Source organism: Monodelphis domestica, chromosome 1, assembly GCF_027887165.1.
Source record: "Monodelphis domestica isolate mMonDom1 chromosome 1, mMonDom1.pri, whole genome shotgun sequence".
In the NCBI taxonomy this organism is placed as follows: Eukaryota; Metazoa; Chordata; class Mammalia; order Didelphimorphia; family Didelphidae; genus Monodelphis; species Monodelphis domestica.
In genome coordinates, this window is record NC_077227.1 from 279,103,942 (window position 1) to 279,127,727 (window position 23,786).

The following is a 23,786-nucleotide window of genomic DNA, read 5'->3' on the forward strand; positions in this document are numbered from 1 at the left end:
TGCCAAAGAGGACCAAAATGGAGGGAGATAAAAATTTAAGTCCAACTCTAACACAAATTCTCCCTTTTCCAAAGTCCAATTTCTTTCTAGGAATCTGAGATCATTAGAGTCAACCTTCTCCCAGCAGGGGAAGATAAGATGCCTTTATGTTCAATGGCTGTGCTTACTCAGCTCAGATTTGCCTCTGCCCTCTGACATCAGCAATTAGGTAAGTGCATTATGATATATAAGTGATAGAATAATATCCTTTACAGCCTTTACAGCTGACTTGACCTTCCTCCCCTGAAATAGCTTATTATAGATCATATAATATGGACGTGAACGGATCACCCCTAAGGAAATGAGAAAAGAGTTAAAACTTATTTGAAAATTAACTGACCTGTCAATAGGGGAAGTCCAGAAGGATCCAGTCTCATTCCCCATGTGAGTGATACTTCTAGATAGGCTAACTTTGGTGAGAATTTTTGAAGGGAAAGATCATAGATTCTGGGCTGGAAGGAAATGGGATTTTTTTTTCTTAATTTAGCTCTGATAATTCATGGGCTAATTAGTTCTTTTAACTTTTCTTTTCAGACTCACTAAGAACAAATAAATGTAGGGAGAGAAGGTAGAATGAGTTCGATTTGCCAGTTGTTAGCAGACTTAGTAAAAGATTCAACACAGAGGAGCTTAAGACTAAAAAAACCCCATCAAAATAGACCTAAATTTGGGGGCTCATTTATGTATTTAAATTTTCCAAGCTCCTGCCAGAGTATGTGGGAACTTGAGACTAAAAGAACAAAAACAAAACCAAGTTTATAGATTTCATTTTGTCTAGCTCTCACTGTAATGTATGCTATAGTTTACAAGTCTGACAACATTCTGCCCTCATAAGTTTCATTATCTGTTATCAGACCATGATTGTTTGGATTTTTCTTTATTGTTCAAAATTCAATTTTTTAGTGACTTTTATTTACATGTTTGTATAGTCATTGATTTTCTGGCACCCTTTATTAGTTAATGCAAATCTTCCCACATTTTTCTGAATTCTTTGCATTCATCATTTCTTACTTCACAATATTATTTAATTTCATTCACATATCACAGTTGATTTAGTCATTCCCCTCATTTATAGTCACTTCGTTTATGCCTAACTTGTGTGCCATTGTTTTCAATGCTTAGTCTTCCAATCTGGACTGGGAAGGACAGTGATCTTGAAAGTCACATAATGGGGGCAGCTGGGTAGCTCAGTGGATTGAGAGCCAGGCCTAGAGACAGGCCGTCCTAGGTTCAAATCTGGCCTCAGACACTTCCCAGCTGTGTGACCCTGGGCAAGTCACTTGACCCCCATTGCCTAGCCCTTACCACTCTTCTGCCTTGGAGCCAATACACAGTATTGATTCCAAGATGGAAGGTAAGGGATTAAAAAAACAAACAAAAAAAATGATAAGAACTATTGTTGGCTTAACGGATAAAAAAACTGAGGCTAAAAGGGTAAGTGATTGGCCCAGGTCCACATAGTTAATTAGGTGTCTGAGACAGAATCTGAAGTCAGTTCTGAATTAATGTCTACTTTCCTTGAACCCCAAACAAAAAATAAAGAGAAAAGGAAATAAGCACCTAAACTGAAGACAGAAAACATTGGAAGACTACCTTTGTTAAAACAATGTGAAAAGAAATTATATTTGGCATTAAACTCATATAGTATGAAATGCCTTTCTTCTGCAAATACAATGAAAGTAATCTAATCTCATTAAATGATAAATACAGGCAAAAAAAGTCTAATTTATGGGAAAATACAAACTGGCCAAAATGCAGATAAATGATACCGTATTTAATATCACTACAACAAAAGATTCTCTCTGCTGCCAATTAAAAGTCACTCCATAATGAAAACACCTCATTGTGGGCTATTTATAGACTTGAATGCTTCTTTCTTGCTAATTCACTTGGAAAAATATACAAGAGTTCAGTTGTCCTTCATAACTCTGTGGTTCTATAGAGGAATGACTTTGTCCTCAAACACCCCAAACATCTCTAATACTCCCCTTAGCAGAGATGACCAATGGACTTTGAGAGGCATAGTGCCTTGTTTGTTTGTTTATTTATTTAGTAATAACCCTTGCCTTAGAATCAATGCAAAGTATCCATTCCAAGGCAAAAGAACAGAAAGGACTTAATGTGGGTTAATGGCTTGCCAAAAGTCACACAGGTTGGAAGTCCTTTGGTCCATATTTGAACCCAGGACTTCCTATCTCTAGACCTGGCTCCCCAGCTACTGAGCCACCACCAGTCCTCCTGGGAGTTCTCTTGGCAAGGATACTCCAGAAGGCTGCCATTTGCTTTCCTTTGCCAGTGGATGCTTTTAAGAAGTGTAGCATTGTATAATGGATGGAGAGCTGGTCTTGGAGTCAGGAAAACCTCAATGACAACAGTGCATAGAGTGCCAGGCCTGGAGTCAGGAAAACTCATCTTCTTGAGTGCAAATCTGGCCTCAGATTTACAAGATAATCCCACCAATCATTTAAAAAATAGTTAGTTCTAATACCATATTAACTGGTTGAAAAAATTGGTACAGAAAGCATCCTATTAAATTCCTTCTTTGACACAAATATGGTCTTAATACCTAAACCAGGATCATTCAAAACAGAGAAAGAAAACTATAGACCAATTTCCCCTAATAAATGAATATATTGATATAAAACATTTAAATAAAATATTAGCAAGAAGCCTGCAGTAATTATCATACATTATGATCAGGGTGGCTTTGTACCAAGAGTTTAAGGCTGGTTCAATATTAAGAAAACTACAAGCAAAATTGACCAAAACAATAAAGAACAACAAGAATTATACAGTTCTTACAATAGATGTTTAAAAAAACCCACTTTGGATAAAATATACCACCTATTCCTATTAAAACACATACATGCACACACAAAAGCATAAGAATAAAAGGAGCTTTCCTAAAATAAGTACTATCTATATAAACCTAAGAGCCAACATTATCTGTAAAAGAGATAATGCTAGAAGCTTTTCCACTATGATCAGAGGTGAAGCAAGGATACTATTTAATACTAGAAGTGCTAGCTGTAGTAATACCAAAAAAAGACAATGAAGGAATAAGCATTAACAAAGAAGAAACAAAAATATCATTATTGAGAATGATATAATGGTTATAAATAGTTAAATGGGAAATGAATTTATATAATTAGGAACATTAGCAAAGTTACAGGATATAAAATAAATCTACACAAATCATCTACATTTCAGTGTATTACTAACAAAATTCAGCAAGAAGAAATTTTTTAAAAAGAAATTCCATTTGAAATAACTACTATGGTATAAAATACTTGAGGGTATATCAACTAAGATATACAATTTTAAATAACTGGAGAAAATACTAGTTGCTCATGAGTAGGCCAAGCTAAAATAATAAAAATGACAATACTACCTAACTTAATTTACTTATCCAATGCCATACTAATCAAACTACCAAGCTATGGAGCTGAATTGAAGACTGGTCTCTCTTGATGGCTGAAAATATTCCAGCCTAGAAAGCTGAACTCTGAACACTAGAGTTTTGCTTGGAAAGATCTTGTGGTGAGTGATTAAAGACTGACTGATCTCTCTCTTAAGGCTTAAGCCTAGGCTGGCCTAGTTCTTTTCTCATTATTTCCTCTTACTCTCTCCCTTTCATTAATTCCTTAATTTGTATTAATTAAAATCTCCATAAAACCCAGCTGACTTGGGTATATTTAATATTTGGCACCATGGCGACCACTTTATTTTTAATATAAAACCAAGACACTAAAAATTATCTTTTACAGTTTTGGCAATTCAAAGTCTTGAAACCATATTTTTGCGGTCACAGTTTAAGGCAACCACTCTTTTAACTGTTATAAGAATAACTTTACACAGTTAGAAAGAAAAGGATAACAACATTCATTTAAAAGAAAAAAAGTCAAGATATATAGAGAATTAATTTTTTAAAAAATACAAGGAAGCGTCCTTAGGAGTACTCTCTCTTAAAATATGATGCAAAGCTATAATTGTCGAAACAATTTGATTCTGAATAAGAAATAGATTGGTTAGAACACATGTGATACCCAGTGGAATTGTGCGTCGGCTATGGGAGAGGTGGTGGGAGGGGAAGGAGGTAGGAAAAGAAAATGATCTTTGTTTCCAATGAATAATGTTTGGAAATGACCAAATAAAATAATGTTTAAAGTGAAAAAAAAATGGATTGGTTGATCAGTAGAACAGAGTAAGTATCCGAATTACCTGGTGTTTGACAAACCCAGAGAATCCCAACTATTGAAGCAAAAAGTAACAAAAACTGCTAGAAAAACTGGAAAATAATCTAGGTGTGTAGATCACTATCTCACACCATTTACCAAAATAATCTCAAAATGGGTACTTGATTCAGACATAAAGAGTTATTACATAAATAAATTAGTAGAACACAGAAGAAATTGTCTATCAAATCTAGATGGAGAAGGGTCTGTCACCAAATAAAAAATAGAGGGGGTTCACAGGAAATGGATAATTTTTATTATATAAAATTTTAAAGTTTTTGTTCAAACTAAACCAATACAGCTAAAATTAAAAGAAAAGTGGAGGGGAAATATTTGCAGCAAATTTCTTTTATTAAAGGTCTCATATCTAATGTATTTAGAAAAAGGAGTAAAATTTACAAAAAAAAAAAAGCCATTACTCAATTGATAAATGATCAAAGGATTTGAATAGGCAGTTTTCAGAGAAAGAAATCCAAGCTATCAACAGTCATGAAAAAATGATCTAAGTCACTAATGATTAGAGAAATGCAAATTAAATCAACTGTGAAATACCACTTGGCACCCATCAGATTGGCTAAGATGATAAACATGGGAAATGACAAATGATGGAGAAAAAGTAGGAAAATAGGCCCACTAACACAGTATTGGTAGAACTGTGGACTAGTGAAACTATTCTGGAAAGCAATTTGGAACCATGTCCAAAACATTATTAAATCATGCACCCAGAAGTACCACTACCAAAGTATCCTCAATAAAAGATCAAAGGAAGAGGGAAAACACCTATATGTACATAAATATTTATAGCAGCTTTTGTTTTAAACCCATACCTTCCATCTTAGAATCAATACTGTGTATTGGTTCTAAAGCAAAAGAGTGGTAAGGGCTGGGCAAGGGAGGTTAAGTGACTTGTCCAGGGTCACACAGCTAGGAAGTGTCTGAGCCCAGATTTGAACCTAGAACTTCCCATCTGTAGATCTGGCTCTCAAACCACTGGGAAACCCTGCTGCCCCCAACAACTTTCTTGGTTATGGCAAAAAAAAAAATGGAAACTGAGAGGATATCCATCAATTGGCAAATGGATGAACAAGTTATTGAGTACTATTGTACTGTGAGAAGTGATGAGAAGGAGATGGTTTCAGAGGAGCCTGGGAAGATTTGTATGAACTGATGCAAAATGAAATGAGCAGAACCAGAAGAACAATTTACACAATAGCAGCAATATAGTAAAAAACATTCAACTTTGAAGAAGGAATTAGACACTAAATGACAACTATCATTCTAAAGTACTCTTGATAAAATATACTCTCCACCTCCAGAGAGCTGATGCACAAACTGAAGTATATTTTCTTCTTTTTATTTATATTTTTTACTATATTATATATATAATAAATAAATATTATTTATATTTTTATTTAACCCCCATTGTCTAGCCCTTAATGCTCTTCTGCCTTGATTCTTGATTCTAAGACTGAAGGTAAGAGTTAAAAAAAAAATCAAACTGAAAAAAGAAGTCTATACCTTTGGGACTAGCTAAGTGGATTGAGAGCCAGGTCTAATAAGCTAAAATCTATGAAGAACAAGGGAAGAGTTCCCTTGAGCAATTTGACCATGACTGTTAACCCATTCTTGGGATCTAGTTATAAATATGCCCCAATTAAAAACCTTTCTTGATGCAGATTTCTCAAGTTATTTTGTTTGGACCTCTCCTTTATACTTATTTTGTATCATATTTGTTTAGGTATGTGTTTCAGGATTCCTCACTTGTCTCATTGAATTGTGAGAACTTTGATGGGGATAGTGTCATTTTTTTTAAACCCTTACCTTCCATCTTGGAGTCAATACTGTGTATTGGCTCCAAGGCAGAAGAGTGGTAAGGGCTAGGCAATGGGGGTCAAGTGACTTGCCCAGGGTCACACAGCTGGGAAGTGTCTGAGTTCAAATTTGAACCCAGGACCTCCCATCTCCAGGCCTGACTCTCAATCCACTGAGCTACCCAGCTGCCCCCAGTGTCATTTTTTTTAAACCTTCTGTCTTAGAATGAATACTGTGTTTTGGTTCTAAGGCAGAATAGCAGTAAGGGCTAGGCAAGGCTGGGTTAAGTGACTCAACCAGGATCACACAGCTAGGAAGTAAGTGTCTGAGGCCACATCTGAACCCAGGACCTCCTGTCTCTGAACCTGGCTCTTGATCCACTGAACCACCCAGCTGTGTGTCACTTTTGCATTTAATATTTGTTAAATAGAAGGAAAGCAAAATTAGGGGCAGATAAGTGATCCAGTAGAAAGTGTCAAGCCTGGGAGTATTATTTCTCTTCTTGAGTTCAGATCCAGCCTCAGAAACTCACTAGCTCTGTGGCTCTGGATAAATCATTTAACCCTTTTTGTGTTGGTTTCTTCATCTGTAAAATGAGCCAGAGAAGGCAAAACCACACTGATATCTTTGCAAAAAACCAACCAACCAACCAACCAACCAACCAACCAAAAGGAGTCATGAAGAGTCAGACATGACTGAAAAACAGCTAAACCAAGCTGAGCTGAACAAACTCTTGGGTCCTTTGGTCTCTAGTGGGGAAGAGGTAGATGCTAAGAACAGGGAAAGGAACTGAAGAGAGAAGGCTTGATAGGGAGAGCTCTAACTCCGGGCATGGCTTTGCTGCTTGTTGGGAATGAATTACCAGGGATCTTTTAATGGTTATATTAATGCTTTCTCTACTATCAGTTTATTCCATTTCCATTTTGCACAAGGTAGATGTTTAATTTTAAAGGAACAAATATTTTCTGCTCTATCGTGATAATTTTTTTGATGATTGTGTATAGGCATCATGAAGAAAATCAGTTCTTCCTTATGGAGCAACAGGAGTAGTTCAGTTTCCATAGAGAGAAGCCCTAGCAAGGGAAATCTTCAAACTATGTTGGATGAAGGAGAATACGCTCCCTTCACATCGACACCTATTCTAGAGGGCAATTTTATTCAGGTAAATCATATTTTTATTTACAATTTAACTCTTAACAGTTTTTGTAACCAATTTCTTTTAGCCTATCAACCATTTTCTTTCAACCAAAGGAATTCCTGTTTGAAAAAAAAAAAGTTAAACCAAAACTATCAAAAAGAATGATCACAACTGGTTATGTCCATCCCTTCCTCTTTTTTATAATACGCATTAAGTAAAAATTTGAAATCAATACCATACGGTGTTTGACCATACATAATTTTGCCTTTATTGTGGTTTTCCCATAGTCATCATCATCTAGGTTGTTCTAATGGTTCTGTTTTCTTAAATCTGTATTAATGCATAAAGGTTTTTACCATGCTTCTCTAAAAACTTCATATTTATCATTCCTAAAATTACAATCGTATCAAAAAAGATATAACTGTATCTTGTTACATTCATATGCTACAATTTGCTTACCCATTTCCCAATATTTGGCCATATCATCTTTTTTTTCTTTTACAATGGAAAATAGTGCTATTATGAAGTATTTTATCATATGAGGTCTTTATCATTGACCTCCTCAGTTATCTGAAATATTCTACTGATGTAATTTTCTATCTTTTAACCAATAATGAATAATTTTGATAGTTATTATTTTATATCATTTGAGATGTAGTCATGGTAATCAAGAAATATCCTTTGTTCCAATTTTTTTTTATTTATCTTCCTTAATAGCCTTGACATTTGCTGCCCTGTATAAATTTAATTATTTTGTCTAATCTCATAAAGAATCTCTTTGATGGTATCACTGTTTATAGATGAAATGTGAACAGAATATGAATATTTAATATCTCAGATTATTTCCCAGCTGTTTTATACATGTCATAAAATATTATCAAATATTTAAAACTTTTCTAGCTTTTCCTCCTGGCTTTTACTGGTAATAAATGGAAATGTTAGTGATTTGTAAAGTAATAGAGTAGAAAAGCATTTAAATTCTTACAATGTGCCAACCTCAGTGCTCATGAATTTTTGTCCTGCTATTTTCATTGAATTGATTGTCTCAATTGGTTTTTCACTAATTCTCTAAAATTCTTCAGGTTAGCCATCTCATGTATATAACAACAGATAATTTTTGCTTCTTCTTTGCCAAAACTTGTTCCTTTAATTTGTCTTATTTCTAGAGATAGTATTTCTAATATCATGGCAAATAATAATGGAAATGGAGAAATAGTAAACTACTCTTATTGGGAAAATACCAGGTGTTTCTAACGAGTACAAATAATTCTAGCTCTTGGTTTTGGATATGTTTTTGTCTTTTGCCTCTTAATGTATCCCTAGCACTTAGCACAAGACCTGTTACATAGTGGGCACTTAATAAATGTTGACTGATTGATTGATTAATTGATTGATTGATTCAAATGACCTTTCATTCCTTTGCTTTCTAGCATTCAAACTATAACTGAGTGCTATATTTTATGGAATAGTTCTTCTACACTTAATGATATTTATAATGATATTTAATTTAAAAAACAATAAAATCACATTAAATGATGAAATATGCTAATAATTTTCCTATTTAAGTATCTTTGCCTCTCTCCCATATTTATTTATTTATTTTAAACAGTTGCCTTCTGTCTTGGAAATCAAAACTGAGTTTGGGTTCCAAAGCAGAAGCGCCCTAGGACTAGGCAATGAAGGGCCTGGCCCAGAATCACACAGCTAGGAAGTGTCTAAGGGCAGATTTGAACCCATGACTTCCTGTGTTCCATCTTGGGTCTCTATCCACTGAGCCACCTAGCTCTCTCTCTCCCATACTTCTTATCATCATTCTTCCAATCCAGTCCAGAACCCTTGCTTCCCAAGACTTTGCTGCTGGACTGGCTACAAGATCAGGTTGGATTCCTGGGTTCTAAGCTTGTGCTTTTTTCCTGGTTGCCTTCCATGCCTGGAATCTCTTCTTGTTTCTACATCCTGGTTTCCTTCCAAGTTTCAGCAAAAATCCCACCTTCCACAAGAAGCCTCTCCTGGTGCCCCTCAGTGCCAGGGCCTTTCCTCTGAGAAGACCTCCAATTTATCCCGAATGTCTGGTTTATACAAGGCTATTTTCATGTTGTCTCCTCTATTAAGCTGTAAGCTTCTGGAGGGCACAACTACTTTTGCCTTTCTAAGTGCTTTATAAATGTTATGTCATTTTAGCCTCCCAACAACCCTAGGAGGCAGGTGCCTAATTTTGCCCATTTTACAGATAAGGAAGCAGAGGTTAGTCACACAGCTAGTAAATATCTCAGGCTGAATTTGAACTCATCCAGGATCTATCCTTTACACCACCTAGCTGCCTCACCTAACACACGGATGGGAACACAATTGGGATTTAATAAATACTTGTTGACCTGACCTGCTTCGGGGTGAAATCTGCTCACTAAATGGCAATCAGGGAAAAAAAGTTTCTTCCACAGTAAAATCAGTAATTATCTACTATGCACCAACCATACATGAAGACAAATTAAACACTCCCTTATCTCAAAAGAATTTAGATATTAGGGGGAAGCTGGGAAACTCAGTGGATTGAGAGCCAGGCCTAGAGACGGGAGGTCCTGGGTTCAAATCTGACCTCAGACACTTCCCAGCTGTGTGACCGTGGGTAAGTCACTTGACTCCCATTGCCTAGCCCTTACCGCTCTTCTGCCTTGGAGCCAATACACAGTATTGATTCCAAGATGGAAGGTAAGGGTTTAAAAAAAAAGTTGGGGAGAAAAAAAAATCTCCCATCAGCATGATCTCTTCCACTAACATCTGGGTATCAGACCTTACAGAACTCCAGTACAGGTACAGAGGGGTTTGTTCAGCAGGCCTTGGAATTCCGAAGGGCTCATCTTCAGGAAGTGAGTCATGACTTGAAGATATTTTTCCTTTTGGACACATCTCAGCCCTCTGTTAATCCTATTCTTTGTGTCCGCAATCGCTTTTCTTTTTTTTTATATATTAAAATATCCACATACACAATATATACAATTTTTGAAAACTGTGTCCTTATTATGAATTATATCTTGGTAACAGAGAAAGCCAATGAGATGTTTTAACATAAATTATTCATTTAACATAAACAGCCTATTTTTTAGGTAAAGAATATTATACAAGTAAAGAATGTTATATGGGCTATAGTGATTTTCATTGAATGAGTAGATTTTCCTGCCATCTATTTTCAAATAATCTTCCTCTCTTTAAATCCCCTCCATCATGGTTCTTTCTCTTCACCCAGGACACAAGATACTAGAACTGTGCAGAGCCTCAGATACTATAGGGAAGGGACAGGGAAGGAAATAAACATTCATTTAGTCCTTACTAAATGTGAGACACTTTGCAAATATCTCATTTGATCCTCACAACAGCTCTACAAGGTAGTTCCCATTATTATCCCCATTTTATAGTTGAGGAAATTGAGATAAACAGGGTTAAATGACTTGCCCAGGGTCACATAGTTCGTGTCTGAGGCAGGATTTGGACTCAGATCTTCCTCTCTCCAGACCAAGTGCTCTATCCAGCTGCCTGTAGAGTCGATATTTTATCACATCATGATTTTTTTATAGTACTAGATAATTATTTGTCTTTTCCTGTTCAATTAAACCAGTTAAGCCTGATCTAAATACTTTCCAATATTCTACTGTAACAGAGATTTTCATCTCTCCCCTCCTGTATTCATAGCTAATTTGACCTTCCTTTTTTCTCACCCACATGTTTTCAGGTCAATGATACTAGATAACTAGCCTTGAAATGAAAATAAACCAAATCCTCACCCCTATTTTTCTGCATACAGGTCAATAGGAGAGGAGAATCTGTGTATCTTCATAACCGAGCCAACTGGGTGACTGTAGGCATCTGTGCTTCCAGTAACAACCTCAATGTTCCCAGTGTGATGTTATTGGCACATCTGGAATCTAACTCCAAGAACAATGATGAGCCAACCTTTAATAATTTCTTGAATCCAACCTCTGAATTTCAGCTAGTACTCAGCAGGTAAGTTACAAAAGGTCAAAAAGTGGAAAACATCTTTTCTATATGGAATAAGAAAGAGAAATAGTTTGTTCCAGGTTTAAGATACTCTCTATACATTAACCCCCTAAATTATAATATAAAAAAGGGGCTAGCATATCTAAAATTTTCACACTTAGATATTATTAGTTAAAGCCAATGATCTCTATCAGCAATTCTAGTGGAAATGGAAAGACTCTTAAGAATATTTCAACAAACCAAATTGGTTACTTTTTATTCATTTCTTTTACAAACTGGTGAAAATAATTTCTGATTTTTTTTGCCCCTCAAAGAAATTTCCAGCCATAAAATTATGTATAACTCTCATTTCCTTGCAGAAATGTTATTTTTATATTAGCTAGTCCATGCCTCATAAGTCACACATAACCACTGAACCTTGGTGGGAAACACAAGAGTAGAGTAAGGAAAGATTACATGTTAGAAATCAAAAGAAAAAAGCTCTTCTCTTTTCATCAATTTCAATTTTTTTCATTTTTTCAATTTCAAATTGAATTTAATTTGATTGAAATTCAAAATTCAAATTCAAAATTCAAAAAATTTCAATTTAAAAAAAATTTTCATTTTCATTTCAATCAACAAGTGTTTGTTCATTAAGTGCCTATTGTGTGTCAGGCTGTTCTAGACCTGGAGATGAAAGGAAATAGTCTCTGCCCCGAAGTTTACATTCTACCACCACAGTTGGAGAAAACAAGGGGTCTAAACAAGGGAAGACAATATGTACATAAATGAGCATAAACAAAATATGGAGTATTCTCCTAATATGAACACCTACTAGGGTTTAGGTCCAAAAAAGCAAGCTGCTCACGAGGGAGCGTTGTCGATGATCTCTGGGGCTAATCCTGTACAGTGGTACTTCTGACCCTTGTGTTATTGAGCCCAAAAATTGTGCTTCTCATTCAAAAACAGCAGAGAGATTTCACTAGCTTCTAGCAAAGATTCGTTAAGATGATGTAGAAAGAAGGGTTGACACAGAACACCCCTCACCAAAAGTCTGAGCGTGCTCTCCCCTAAATACACACAAATCCCTGGGAAGACTGGACAGAACCCCAGAATATGATGAGGCGCATCTCTAGGAAATAGCTGAGGCAGAGGGCAGCTTCAGAACTCTTGGCTCCAGCCTTTCTGGAACACATAGCTCTCATTCCTCCCAGGCACAAAGGGGTCACCCTTTTACTTTACATATCTGTCTGGCAAATCTCTCCACTAGTCCCCTGCTGACCTCGTCTCTCTGGTGACTTGGTCGGAATGGTGTGGGGGGCCAGGAGCAGCTTAACCCCTTCTCTGAGTTCCCTCCTCCCACATTCTCAGCACCTTGCTGCACACTGGTACAGACACAGCACAGGGATTTATCCAGAAGCCTAGAATTTTCCACTGATAGAACAGACTTGCTATTTTTATACACACACCCAAGATCCATGACTTATATGAGCTGATGCAAAGAGAAGTGCGGGAATTTAGAACTCAATTTTTAAAAAATGAATGTTAAAAATAAACACTAAAAAAATGGAAAATTGGTATCAGAGGCAGTTTACAAATGTTTTCTAGGATATACCAGTAATAATGGCCCAGAGAAGAACCAGAAATATCCAGGTATAAGCATCTCCATAATGTTATTTATCCACATCACAAGTCTGGATTGGTTTAACTAAAATAGCTAAGTGAAAAGGGCAACTGGGTGGCTCAGTGCATTGAGAGCCAGGCCTAGAGATAGAAGGTTCTAGATTCCAATCTGGCCTCAGATACTTCCTAGCTGTGTGACCCTGGGCAAGTCACTTGACCCCCATTGCCTAGCCCTTACTGCTCTTCTGTCTTAGAACTAAGACACAGTATTGATTCTAAAATGGAAGGTAGGTTTTTTGTTTTGTTTTAATTTAAAAAAATAAGTTAAATAACTGAGAAGGTCATATGCCTCTTCCATGCAGTTGGACCCAGGTACTAATTTGATATAAGAACTCATCTTATCTGGCCACCCATCCACTTCCCTGGCCAACTGGCCAAACTTCTCCTTTCTGAGGAGTTCCGTCAGATGGATGTTGCCAAATTCTGCCTCCTGTTATTTTATTTTATTTTTTAAACCCTCACCTTCTATCTTGGAATCAATACTGTGTATTGGTCCCAAGGCAGAAGAGTGGTAAGGGCGAGGCAATGGGGGTTAAGTGACTTGTCCAGGGTCACACAGCTGGGAAGTGTCTGAGGCTAGATTCTGGCTCCTTTTTTAAAGACATAAGAGATTCTTTTCTGAAGTTGGATACTCCTTTTTACTTTCCTCCAGGTAAGCTAAAGAATATCTCCTTTTCCAGAAAAACTCCCTTTGATTATAGTTGTAAAGAATTTTACCAACCCCAGAATATTTGAAAAATATATCCTTTCCTAATAATTCTATTCCTTGATCTTCCAAATATTTTATAAGAAAGATCTATTCAAATCATCTCATATGAAAGGATGCCCACCAATTGGAGACCTAGCTATTTCTTTAAGTTTTTTTTAAACTTTATCTTATGTTTCAGAATCAATATTAAACATTGGTTCCAGGGGGGAAAGTGGCAAGGGCTAGGCAATTGGGGTTAAGTGACTTGCCCAGGGTCACAAAGCAAAGAAGTACTTGAGGCCAGATTGGAACCCAAGAACTTCCATCTCCAGGCCTATATTTACCAATCCCCCTAGCTGTCCCCATTTCTTTTTTTTTTTCTTTTTCTTTTTTTTTTAAATATTTTTTTAAATTTTAATATTATTTTATTTGGTCGTTTTCATACATTATTCACTGGAAACAAAGATCGTTTTCTTTTCCTCCCCTCCCCTCCCCCCCCCCCCCCCCCGCCTTTCCCTCTCCCATAGCCGACGCATGATTCCACTGGTTATCACATGTGTTCTTGACTCGAACCCATTTCCCTGTTGTTGGAGTTTGCATTATAGTGTTCATTTAGAGTCTCTCCTCAGTCTTATCTCCTCCAACCCTGTAGTCAAGCAGTTGCTTTTCAGCGGTGTTTTTACTCCCACAGTTTATCCTCTGCTTGTGGGTAGTATTTTTTTTTTAGATCCCAGCAGATTGTTCAGGGATTGCATTGATACTAATGGAGAAGTCCATCACCTTCGATTGTACCACAATGTATCAGTCTCTGTGTACAATGTTTTCCTGGTTCTGCTCCTCTCGCTCTGCATTACTTCCTGGAGGTTGTTCCAGTCTCCATGGAACTTCTCCACTTTATTATTCCTTTTAGCACAATAGTATTCCATCACCAACATATACCACAATTTGTTCAGCCATTCCCCAATTGAAGGGCATCCCCTCATTTTCCAATTTTTGGCCACCACAAAGAGCGCAGCTATGAATATTTTTGTACAAGTCTTTTTGTCCATTATCTCTTTGGGGTACAAGCCCAGCAGTGCTATGGCTGGATCAAAGGGCAGACAGTCTTTTATCGCCCTTTGGACATAGTTCCAAATTGCCCTCCAGAATGGTTGGATCAATTCACAACTCCACCAGCAAAGAATTAATGTCCCCACTTTGCCACACCCCCTCCAGCATTCATTACTTTCCATAGCTGTCATGTTAGCCAATCTGCCAGGTGTGAGGTGATACCTCAGAGTTGTTTTGATTTGCATCTCTCTGATTATAAGAGATGTAGAGCACTTTTTCATGTGCTTATTAATGGTTTTGATTTCTTTGGCTGAGAATTGCCTGTTCATGTCCCTTGCCCATTTGTCAATTGGAGAATGGCTTGATTTTTTGTACAATTGATTTAGTTCTTTATAAATTTTAGTAATTAAACCCTTGTCAGAGGTTTTTATGAAGATTGTTTCCCAATTTGTTGCTACCCTTCTGATTTTGGTTACATTGGTTTTGTTTGTACAAAAACTTTTTAATTTGATGTAATCCAGATTATTTATTTTGCATTTTGTAATTCTTTCTAATTCTTGCTTGGTTTTGAAGTATTTCCCTTCCCAAAGGTCTGACATGTATACTATTCAGTGTTCGCCTAATTTTCTTATAGTTTCCTTCTTTATGTTCAAGTCATTCATCCATTTTGAATTTATCTTGGTGTAGGGTGTGAGGTGTTGATCTAAGCCTAATCTTTCCCACACTGTCCTCCAATTTTCCCAACAGTTTTTATGAAATAGTGGATTTTTGTCCCAAAAGCTGGGATCTTTGGGTTTGTCATATACTGTCTTGCTGAGGTTGCTTGCCCCCAGTCTATTCCACTGATCCTCCTTTCTGTCTCTTAGCCAGTACCAAATTGTTTTGATGACCGCTGCTTTATAATATAGTCTGAGATCTGGGACTGCAAGACCCCCTTCCTTTGTGTTTTTTTTTTCATTAATTCCCTGGATATCCTTGATCTTTTGTTCTTCCAAATGAACTTTGTTATGTTTTTTTCTAAATCAGTAAAAAAAATTTTTGGAAGTTCCATGGGTATGGCACTAAATAGATAGATGAGTTTGGGTAGGATGGTCATTTTTATTATATTGGCTCGTCCTACCCATGAGCAGTTAATGTTCTTCCAATTGTTCAAGTCTAGTTTTAGTTGTGTGGAAAGTGTTTTGTAGTTGTGTTCATATAGATCCTGTGTTTGTCTCGGGAGATAGATTCCTAAGTATTTTATTTTGTCTTGGGTAATTTTGAATGGGATTTCTCTTTCTAGTTCTTGCTGCTGAGCTGTGTTGGAATTATATAGAAATGCTGATGACTTATGTGGGTTTATTTTGTATCCTGCAACTTTGCTAAAGTTATTGATTATTTCGATTAGCTTTTTGGTTGAGTCTCTAGGATTCTTTAAGTAGACCATCATGTCATCCGCAAAGAGTGATAATTTGGTCTCCTCCTTGCCTATTTTGATGCCTTCAATTTCTTTTTCTTCTCTAATTGCTACTGCTAGTGTTTCTAATACAATGTCAAATAATAGAGGTGATAATGGGCATCCTTGTTTCACTCCTGATCTTAATGGGAATGGATTTAGTTTATCCCCATTGCAGATGATATTAGCTGATGGTTTTAGATATATACTGTTTATTATTTTTAGGAATGACCCTTCTATTCCTATGCTTTCTAGTGTTTTTAGTAGGAATGGGTGTTGTATTTTATCAAAGGCTTTTTCTGCATCTATTGAGATAATCATGTGGTTCTTGTTGGTTTGCTTGTTGATGTGGTCAATTATGTGGATAGTTTTCCTAATGTTGAACCAGCCCTGCATCCCTGGTATGAATCCTACTTGATCATGGTGGATGACCCTTCTAATCACTTGCTGGAGTCTTTTTGCTAGTATCCTATTTAAGATTTTTGCATCTATATTCATTAGGGAGATTGGCCTATAGTTTTCTTTCTCTGTTTTTGGCCTGCCTGGCTTTGGAATTAGTACCATGCTTGTGTCATAAAAGGAGTTTGGCAGGACTCCCTCTTTGCTTATTATGTCAAATAGTTTGTATAATATTGGGGTTAACTGTTCTCTGAATGTTTAATAGAATTCACTGGTGAATCCATCAGGCCCTGGGGATTTTTTCTTAGGCAGTTCTTTGATGGCTTGATGGATTTCAATTTCTGATATGGGATTATTTAAGAAAACTATTTCTTCTTCTGTTAGTCTAGGCAGTTTGTATTTTTGTAAATATTCATCCATATCACCTAGGTTGGTATATTTATTGCCATATAGTTGAGCAAAGTAGTTTTTAATGATTGCCTTAATTTCCTCTTCATTTGAGGTGAGATCCCCCTTTTCATCCTTGATGCTATTAATTTGCCTTTCTTCTTTCCTTTTTTTAATTAAATTAACCAGTACTTTGTCTATTTTGTCTGTTTTTTCAAAGTACCAGCTTCTAGTCTTGTTTATTAGCTCAATAGTTCTGTCACTTTCTATTTTATTAATTTCTCTCTTAATTTTTAGGATCTCTAGTATGGTTTTCTTCTGGGGGTTTTTAATTTGTTCATTCTCAAGTTTTTTGATTTGCATTTCCAATTCCTTGGTCTCTGTCCTCCCTAATTTGTTAATATATGCACTCAGGGATATGAATTTTCCTCTAAGTACTGCCTTGGCTGCATCCCATAAGGTTTGAAAGGATGTTTCGCCGTTGTCATTTTCTTCAACGAAATTGTTAATTGTTTCTATGATTTCTTCTCTAACTATCCGATTTTGGAGTATCATGTTATTTAATTTCCAATTAATTTTTGATTTGGGTCTCCATGTACCCTTGCCGATCAATATTTTAATTGCCTTGTGATCTGAAAAGGCTGCAGTTAATATTTCTGCTTTTCTGCATTTAAGTGCCATGTTTCTATGACCTAGTGTATGATCTATTTTTGTGAATGTGCCATGTGGTGCTGAAAAGAAGGTGTATTCTTTTTTGTCCCTATTTATTTTTCTCCATATGTCTATTAATTCTAATTTTTCTAAGATTTCATTCACCTCTTTTACCTCTTTCTTATTTATTTTTTGATTTGATTTATCTAAATTTGATAGTGGTTGGTTCAAGTCTCCCACTAATATGGTTTTACTGTCTATTTCCTCCTTCAGTTCTTCTAGTTTCTCTATTAAAAATTTGGATGCTATACCATTTGGTGCATACATGTTGATTAGTGATATTTCCTCATTGTCTATATTTCCTTTTAGCAGAATATATTTACCTTCCCTGTCCCTTTTGATCAGGTCTATTTGTACTTTGGCTTTGTCAGATATCATGATTGCAACTCCTGCCTTCTTTCTATCGGTTGAGGCCCAAAAGGTCTTACTCCAACCTTTAATTCTAACCTTGTGAGTGTCAACCCGTCTCATATGTGTTTCTTGAAGACAACATATGGTAGGGTTTTGTGTTCTAATCCAATCTGCTATTTGTCTGCGTTTTATGGGTGAGTTCATCCCATTCACGTTCAAAGTTATGATTGTTATTTGTGGATTCGCTGGCATTTTGATGTCTTCCCCTAGTTCTGACCTTTCTTCTTTAGCTTTCTCCTTTTGAACCAGTGATTTACTTTAGGTCAGTCCCCCTAGTCCCCTCCCTTGAGATGCTTCCCTTTCTAGCCCCTCCCTTTTTATGCTCCCTTCCCCTCCCCCCTCTCCTTCCCTCCCTTTTTGTACCCCCTCCCCCCTCCCCCTCCTTAATTTTCCTTTCTTTCTTGCCCTAATGGATAAGATAGAATTCAGGATCCCACTGGATCTAGATGTTCTTCCCTCTCAGATTTGATTTCACTGAGAGTAAGGTTTAAGTAATTCCACTTCACGCTCTCTTCCTCTCCTTCTCATATGAGAGTTCTTCCCCTCCCCTTCCCATGTGTATCTTTATATGGGAAAGTTTATTCTATTGATTCCCCCCCTATTTCTTGAAGTTAATCTTAGTATTATCACGATTCCCCCCTCCCTTTTCCTTTTTTTGCCCCAACTTTCCCCAAATCTTCTTAATTCCCCAATCTTTCCCTATGCATATTTCTTCTAACTACTCTTATGATGATACAATTTATAAGAGTTACACAAAACATTTTCCCCACATATTAATATATATAATTAGATGTAAATGTAGTCCTTATAGAAGAGAGTTTGACTTAAAGAGAAAGATAAGATTTATCTCCTTTTCCCTTTCTTTCATATTTACCTTTTCATGTTTCTCTTGCTTTCTGTGCTTGGATATCGAACTTTCCACAGAGCTCTGGTCTTTTCTTAGCAAATGCTTGGAAATCTTCTATTTTGTTGAATGCCCATACTTTCCCCTGGAAGTATATAGTCAGTTTTGCTGGGTAGTTGATTCTTGGTTGGAGACCCAGCTCTCTTGCCTTTCTAAATATCGTGTTCCATGCTTTGCGGTCTCTTAGTGTATTAGCCGCTAAGTCGTGTGTGATCCTTATGGGAGCCCCCTTATATCTGAAGCTCTTCTTCTTGGCTTCTTGTAGGATTTTCTCCTTTACTTGGAAGCTCTTGAATTTGGCAATTACATTCCTAGGCGTTGTCTTTTGGGGATTTAGTATAGAAGGTGTTCTATGAATCCTTTCTATTTCTATTTTGCCCCCTTGCTCCAGAACGTGGGGGCAATTTTCTTTTATAATCTCCTCTAGAATAATATCCAATTTGTTGTTTACCTCTGGTTTTTCTGGGAGACCGATGATACGGAGATTTTCTTGTCTTCCTCTGTTCTCCAGGTCCGTGACCTTCTCAGTGAGATATTTTCTGTTTTCTTCCAATTCATTAATTATTTGGGTTTGCTTTATTGATTCTTGCTGTTTTATCATCTCACTTTCTTCGAGGTGCTTAATTCTGGTCATTAGGGACTGGATTTGCTTTTCAGCCTTGTCTGCCCTTCTATTGGATGCTTCGAGTTCTTTTTCCAATTGAGCATTCTTATCTGTCAGACAGCTGATCTCTTTCTCCCATTTTTCTTTCCAGAAGGTTTCCATCTTTTGGATAAGTTCCAGTTTGAGATCTTCCAGAGCTTGTTGATAGTTTCCATTTTGGGAGGCGTGTTCTGAATTTTTTTGGATTTCCTCCTCATTCTCCCCTTTTCCTTGGGTACTTCCACCATAAAAGTTTTCAATAGTCACTTTTTTCCCTTTCTTCCTGGAGGCTTGATTTTGGGCCATGTGAGCCATCCCTTTGGTGGTTTTATTTCCCTTTCCTTTTTGGTCTGGGGTCTGGGTTATAAGAGCGGTTTTTCTGTGAATTTAGGTTGCTTCAGACTAGTTCTTCCCAGCCTCCGAGCCCAGGTATTCAGCTCCGCCCAGATAATCAGCGCGCGTTGTTCAGCCCAGCCCGCCCCAAGTCCAGGTCCGCTGGATTCTCCAGTTAAAGCGCCCTGAGACGTTTTTTCCTGGCAGTCCCCAGATCCCAAGGACCCTGGAGTGCCCCCCCAGACAGAGACGCTCCCCACTCACTCGCTGTCCCCGTGAGCGCTCAGGTAGCTCACTCTGGTTTAGTGGGGGAGGTGGGGTGGGGGAAGGGCGGCTCAGTTCACTTTTCTGTGCAAGCTTTTCCTTCTTATTTTAGTGTTGAAATGTTCAAGCCCCACGTACCTTTGCCTCTGTGGGGTACTGGGGAGTCCTTCTGTTCCTCCAAAGGTGATTTTATGCTCCTTTGATGTAGTCTATTTCGTTCGGTGCTGGGGAGAGGAAGCATGCCGCATCTAGATTGCAGCCATGATTACCCGGAAGTTCCTGTCCCCATTTCTTTAAGATGTACAGAATCTTTCTCTATGGGAGGAAGAATCCTTGGGGTCCAGGGGACTCTGCACAAAAGATAGAATAAGAAAAGGCTAGAGGGATTATGAGAAGATGGTAGAGTAGGGTATGAAGTTTCTTTGCCCTCCAAATACCCCCCACAAACAAATAAAAATAACCCCACAAGATTAAAGCTAGAAGAAGCAAAAACATACAGGAGTTGGGAGTGAAGCTAAACAGTCAAGGACAACTAGGAAGGAAGGCTTCTAACTTCCATGACCTCAATTCCATCCAACAGGCCCTGGGGGCAGGACCAGAGCAAACAGTGTGGAATCAACAAAGGAGTCCCTAGGGGTAGAACCTTATTTGTTGAACCCCAGAGCTTGTATCCTGGAGGATGGCAGAACTGGCAAAGGGCTCTAGGAACCACTGCATTGGCTATGACCTAGGCTGCAGAGAATCCCACTCCCCAACAGCAAGGGGTTGAAAGAGTGGACACCATAAAGTCTAGGGGACCCAGGCCCTGAGGACAGAACCCCAAATGTCACTGCTAACCAATGAACTTTGGGGGCCCAAGGTAACCAGAATAGACACCTGTTCTGTAGTAGTAGGTGAGGAGAAGTGAGGAAGGAGTACACCCCAGTGAGGGTGGTTGCTGAGGGAATGGGGCCTGTCAGCTATGGTCACTACCAGAAGAGTAGAGTCCTTGGGTGCTTCCACAGAGAGCAATGGGATCTCTGCTTAAAGTTGCAGTAGCAGAACTTCCAGGCTCTGACTGGAACACTTGAGATCAATCACACACTATGATTTGAGCAAGGTCTAGGGATTAAGTCTGACCCTAGATTATAAAAACTAGAATAACTAAATTAGGGCCCAGGAAATAACAAACACAAAAAATCCTGAAACCTGATGCACCATCCCCCCCCCCCAGCACCCTAGGAACTCAGCATAAAGCCAATATTGGTTTGGCCTTTAAAATTTAAAAAGCATTTTTTTAATGAGCAGAGAAAGAACATAACTACTGATTGCTATTATGGAGAGAGAGAAGACCAGTGTTCAAACTCAGAAGACAGTGAAGTAAAAAAAAAAAACTTACTTCAAAAACAGCAAAGTAGCTCAGTAAATTGAGAGCCAGGCCTAGAGACAGGCCGTCCTAGGTTCAAATCTGACCCCAGACACTTCCCAGCTGTGTGACCCTGGGCAAGTCACTTGATCCCCATTGCCTAGCCCTTACCACTCTTCTGCCTTGGAACCAATACACAGTATTGATTCCAAAATGGAAGGCAAGGGTTTATTTAAAAAAACAACAACAACAATAAAGTAATACAATAAATGGCCACAAATTCAAAAGGAGTTTTGGAAGAGCTTTAAAAAAAAACCCAAAAAAACAAATGAGAAAGGTTGAGGAAAAATTAGAAGAAAAAATAAGAGGAATATAAGAAAATCAAGAAAGTTATGAAAGAAAGATCACCCACATAGAAAAGGAGATCCAGAACCTCATGGGAGAAAATAATTTATTAAGACCAAGAATTGGAAAAAGGAAGCTGACAACTTCCTAAGAAAATAAGAAATAATAAAGCAAAATCAGAAGAATAAAATAATAGAAAAGAATACAAAAAAACTGATCACAAAAATAATTGACCTGGAAAATAGATCAATGAAGACAGTATAAGAATAATTGGACTCCCAAAAAGTTATGATTAAAAAAAAAAAGAGTTAAGACACCATACTCTAAGAAATCCAGGAAAATGCCCAGAAATTCTAGAATCAGAGAGTAAAATAGGCATTGAAAGAATCCACCTATGGAACATCATTGCTAAGTTCCATAGTTCCTAGGTTAAGGAGAAGATAATACTAAAAGCAACAAGAAAAACAAAAACAAAAACAAAAACAATTTAAATGCTGTGGGACTACAGTAAAAACAAGATTTAGTGGCTACAACATTGAAATAATGAAGGCTACAGAACATACTATTTCATAGAGCAAAAGAACTAGGTTTCCAACTGAAAATAATATGCTCAGCAAAGTGGAGCATAATTATACAAGGTAGAAAATGGACCTTTAACAAAATAAGGGAAGTTTCAACTAATCTTCAGGAAAAACCCAGAACTCAATTAGGAAATTTAATCCATAAGAAACACACAAAAATAATGAAGTAAGAACAATCATAAAATGATTCAAAAGGTTAAATTCTTTAATTCCTATATGGGAAAAATTAAGAATGACATTATTATCTGGATACTTTGAAAGAGCAGTATATATAAATAAAAGACTTAGAGGTGAATACAATGAAATCAACCAAAATAATAATAACAGACCAGGAGAGGACAAATTGGAACAACCATCTCATATAAAAGAGTAATAAATGGAAAAATTGACACAGAGAAGAGGAGGAGAGGGAGTGGAGGGCTGGTAGTACTAAAACCCTACTCTCATCAGAGCTGGGTTAAAGGGAGAACATACCCAACCAGAAGGGTAAAAGTCTTCTTAATATGCAGAAAAACAGTAAGGGAAAGGGGATTGGATAAAAGAGGGACTAAGAATCCCCTAAAGGAACTGGGGGACTAAAAGAATGAAGGATAGATTAAAAGAAAGGAGGGCAAGGGGATTAGAAAAGAGAAGACTACCTAGAAGGGAGTGCATATCAAGAAATAAGGAGGGTAAGGTAAGGCAATAAGGGAGGAACTCTTAGGACAAGATAAGGGAAGGATTTTTATTTTATTTTATTTATTCATTTTTAATTAATTAATTTAGAATATTTTTCCATGGTTACATGATTCATGTTCTTTCCCTCCTCTCTTCCTTCCCCCCCTCCCAAAACCAACAAAGAATTCCAGTGGGTTTTACATGCATCGTTGTTCAAAATCTATTTCCATATTATTAATATTTGCAATAGAATGATTATTTAAAGTCAATATCCCAATCATATCCCCTTTGAACCATGTGATCAATCATATGTTTTTCTTCTGTATTTCTACTAAGGGAGGGGTTTTTAGAACTGAACTCATATCAAGAAATAGGAAAGGGGGGGGGGGCAACTGGGTAGCTCAGTGGATTGAGAGCCAGGCCTAGAGACAGGAGATCCTAGGTTCAAATCTGGCCTCAGATACTTCCCAGCTGTGTGACCCTGGGCAAGTCACTTGACCCCCATTGCCTAGCCCTTACCACTCTTCTGCCTTGGAGCCAATACACAGTATTGACTCCAATATGGAAGGTAAGGGTTTAAAAAAACAAAAAGAAATAGGGAGGGGGGCAGCTGGGTGGCTCAGTGGATTGAGAACCAGACCCAGAGATGGGAGGTCCTGGGTTCAAATCCAGAATCATACACTTACTATCTGTGTAACTCTAGGAAAGTCATTTAATCCCCATTACCTAACCCTTACCACTCTACTGTCTTGGA

General features: G+C 37.3%; 1 protein-coding gene across 3 annotated transcripts in view; it reads left to right on the forward strand.

Annotated features, from left to right (window-relative positions):
* The first annotated feature begins 266 nt into the window (after nucleotides 1–266).
* GARIN2 (golgi associated RAB2 interactor family member 2) overlaps nucleotides 267–23,786 on the forward strand; it is a 61,570-nt gene continuing 38,050 nt past the window's right edge. For all 3 annotated transcript variants that reach the window (XM_007473065.3, XM_007473064.3, XM_007473066.3), the window contains exons 1-3: nucleotides 267–423; nucleotides 7,091–7,248; nucleotides 11,024–11,223. In XM_007473065.3, the coding sequence (XP_007473127.2) occupies nucleotides 7,096–7,248; nucleotides 11,024–11,223 (353 nt within the window). In that variant the 5' untranslated portion in view covers nucleotides 267–423; nucleotides 7,091–7,095. The remainder of the gene's footprint in view (nucleotides 424–7,090; nucleotides 7,249–11,023; nucleotides 11,224–23,786) is intronic.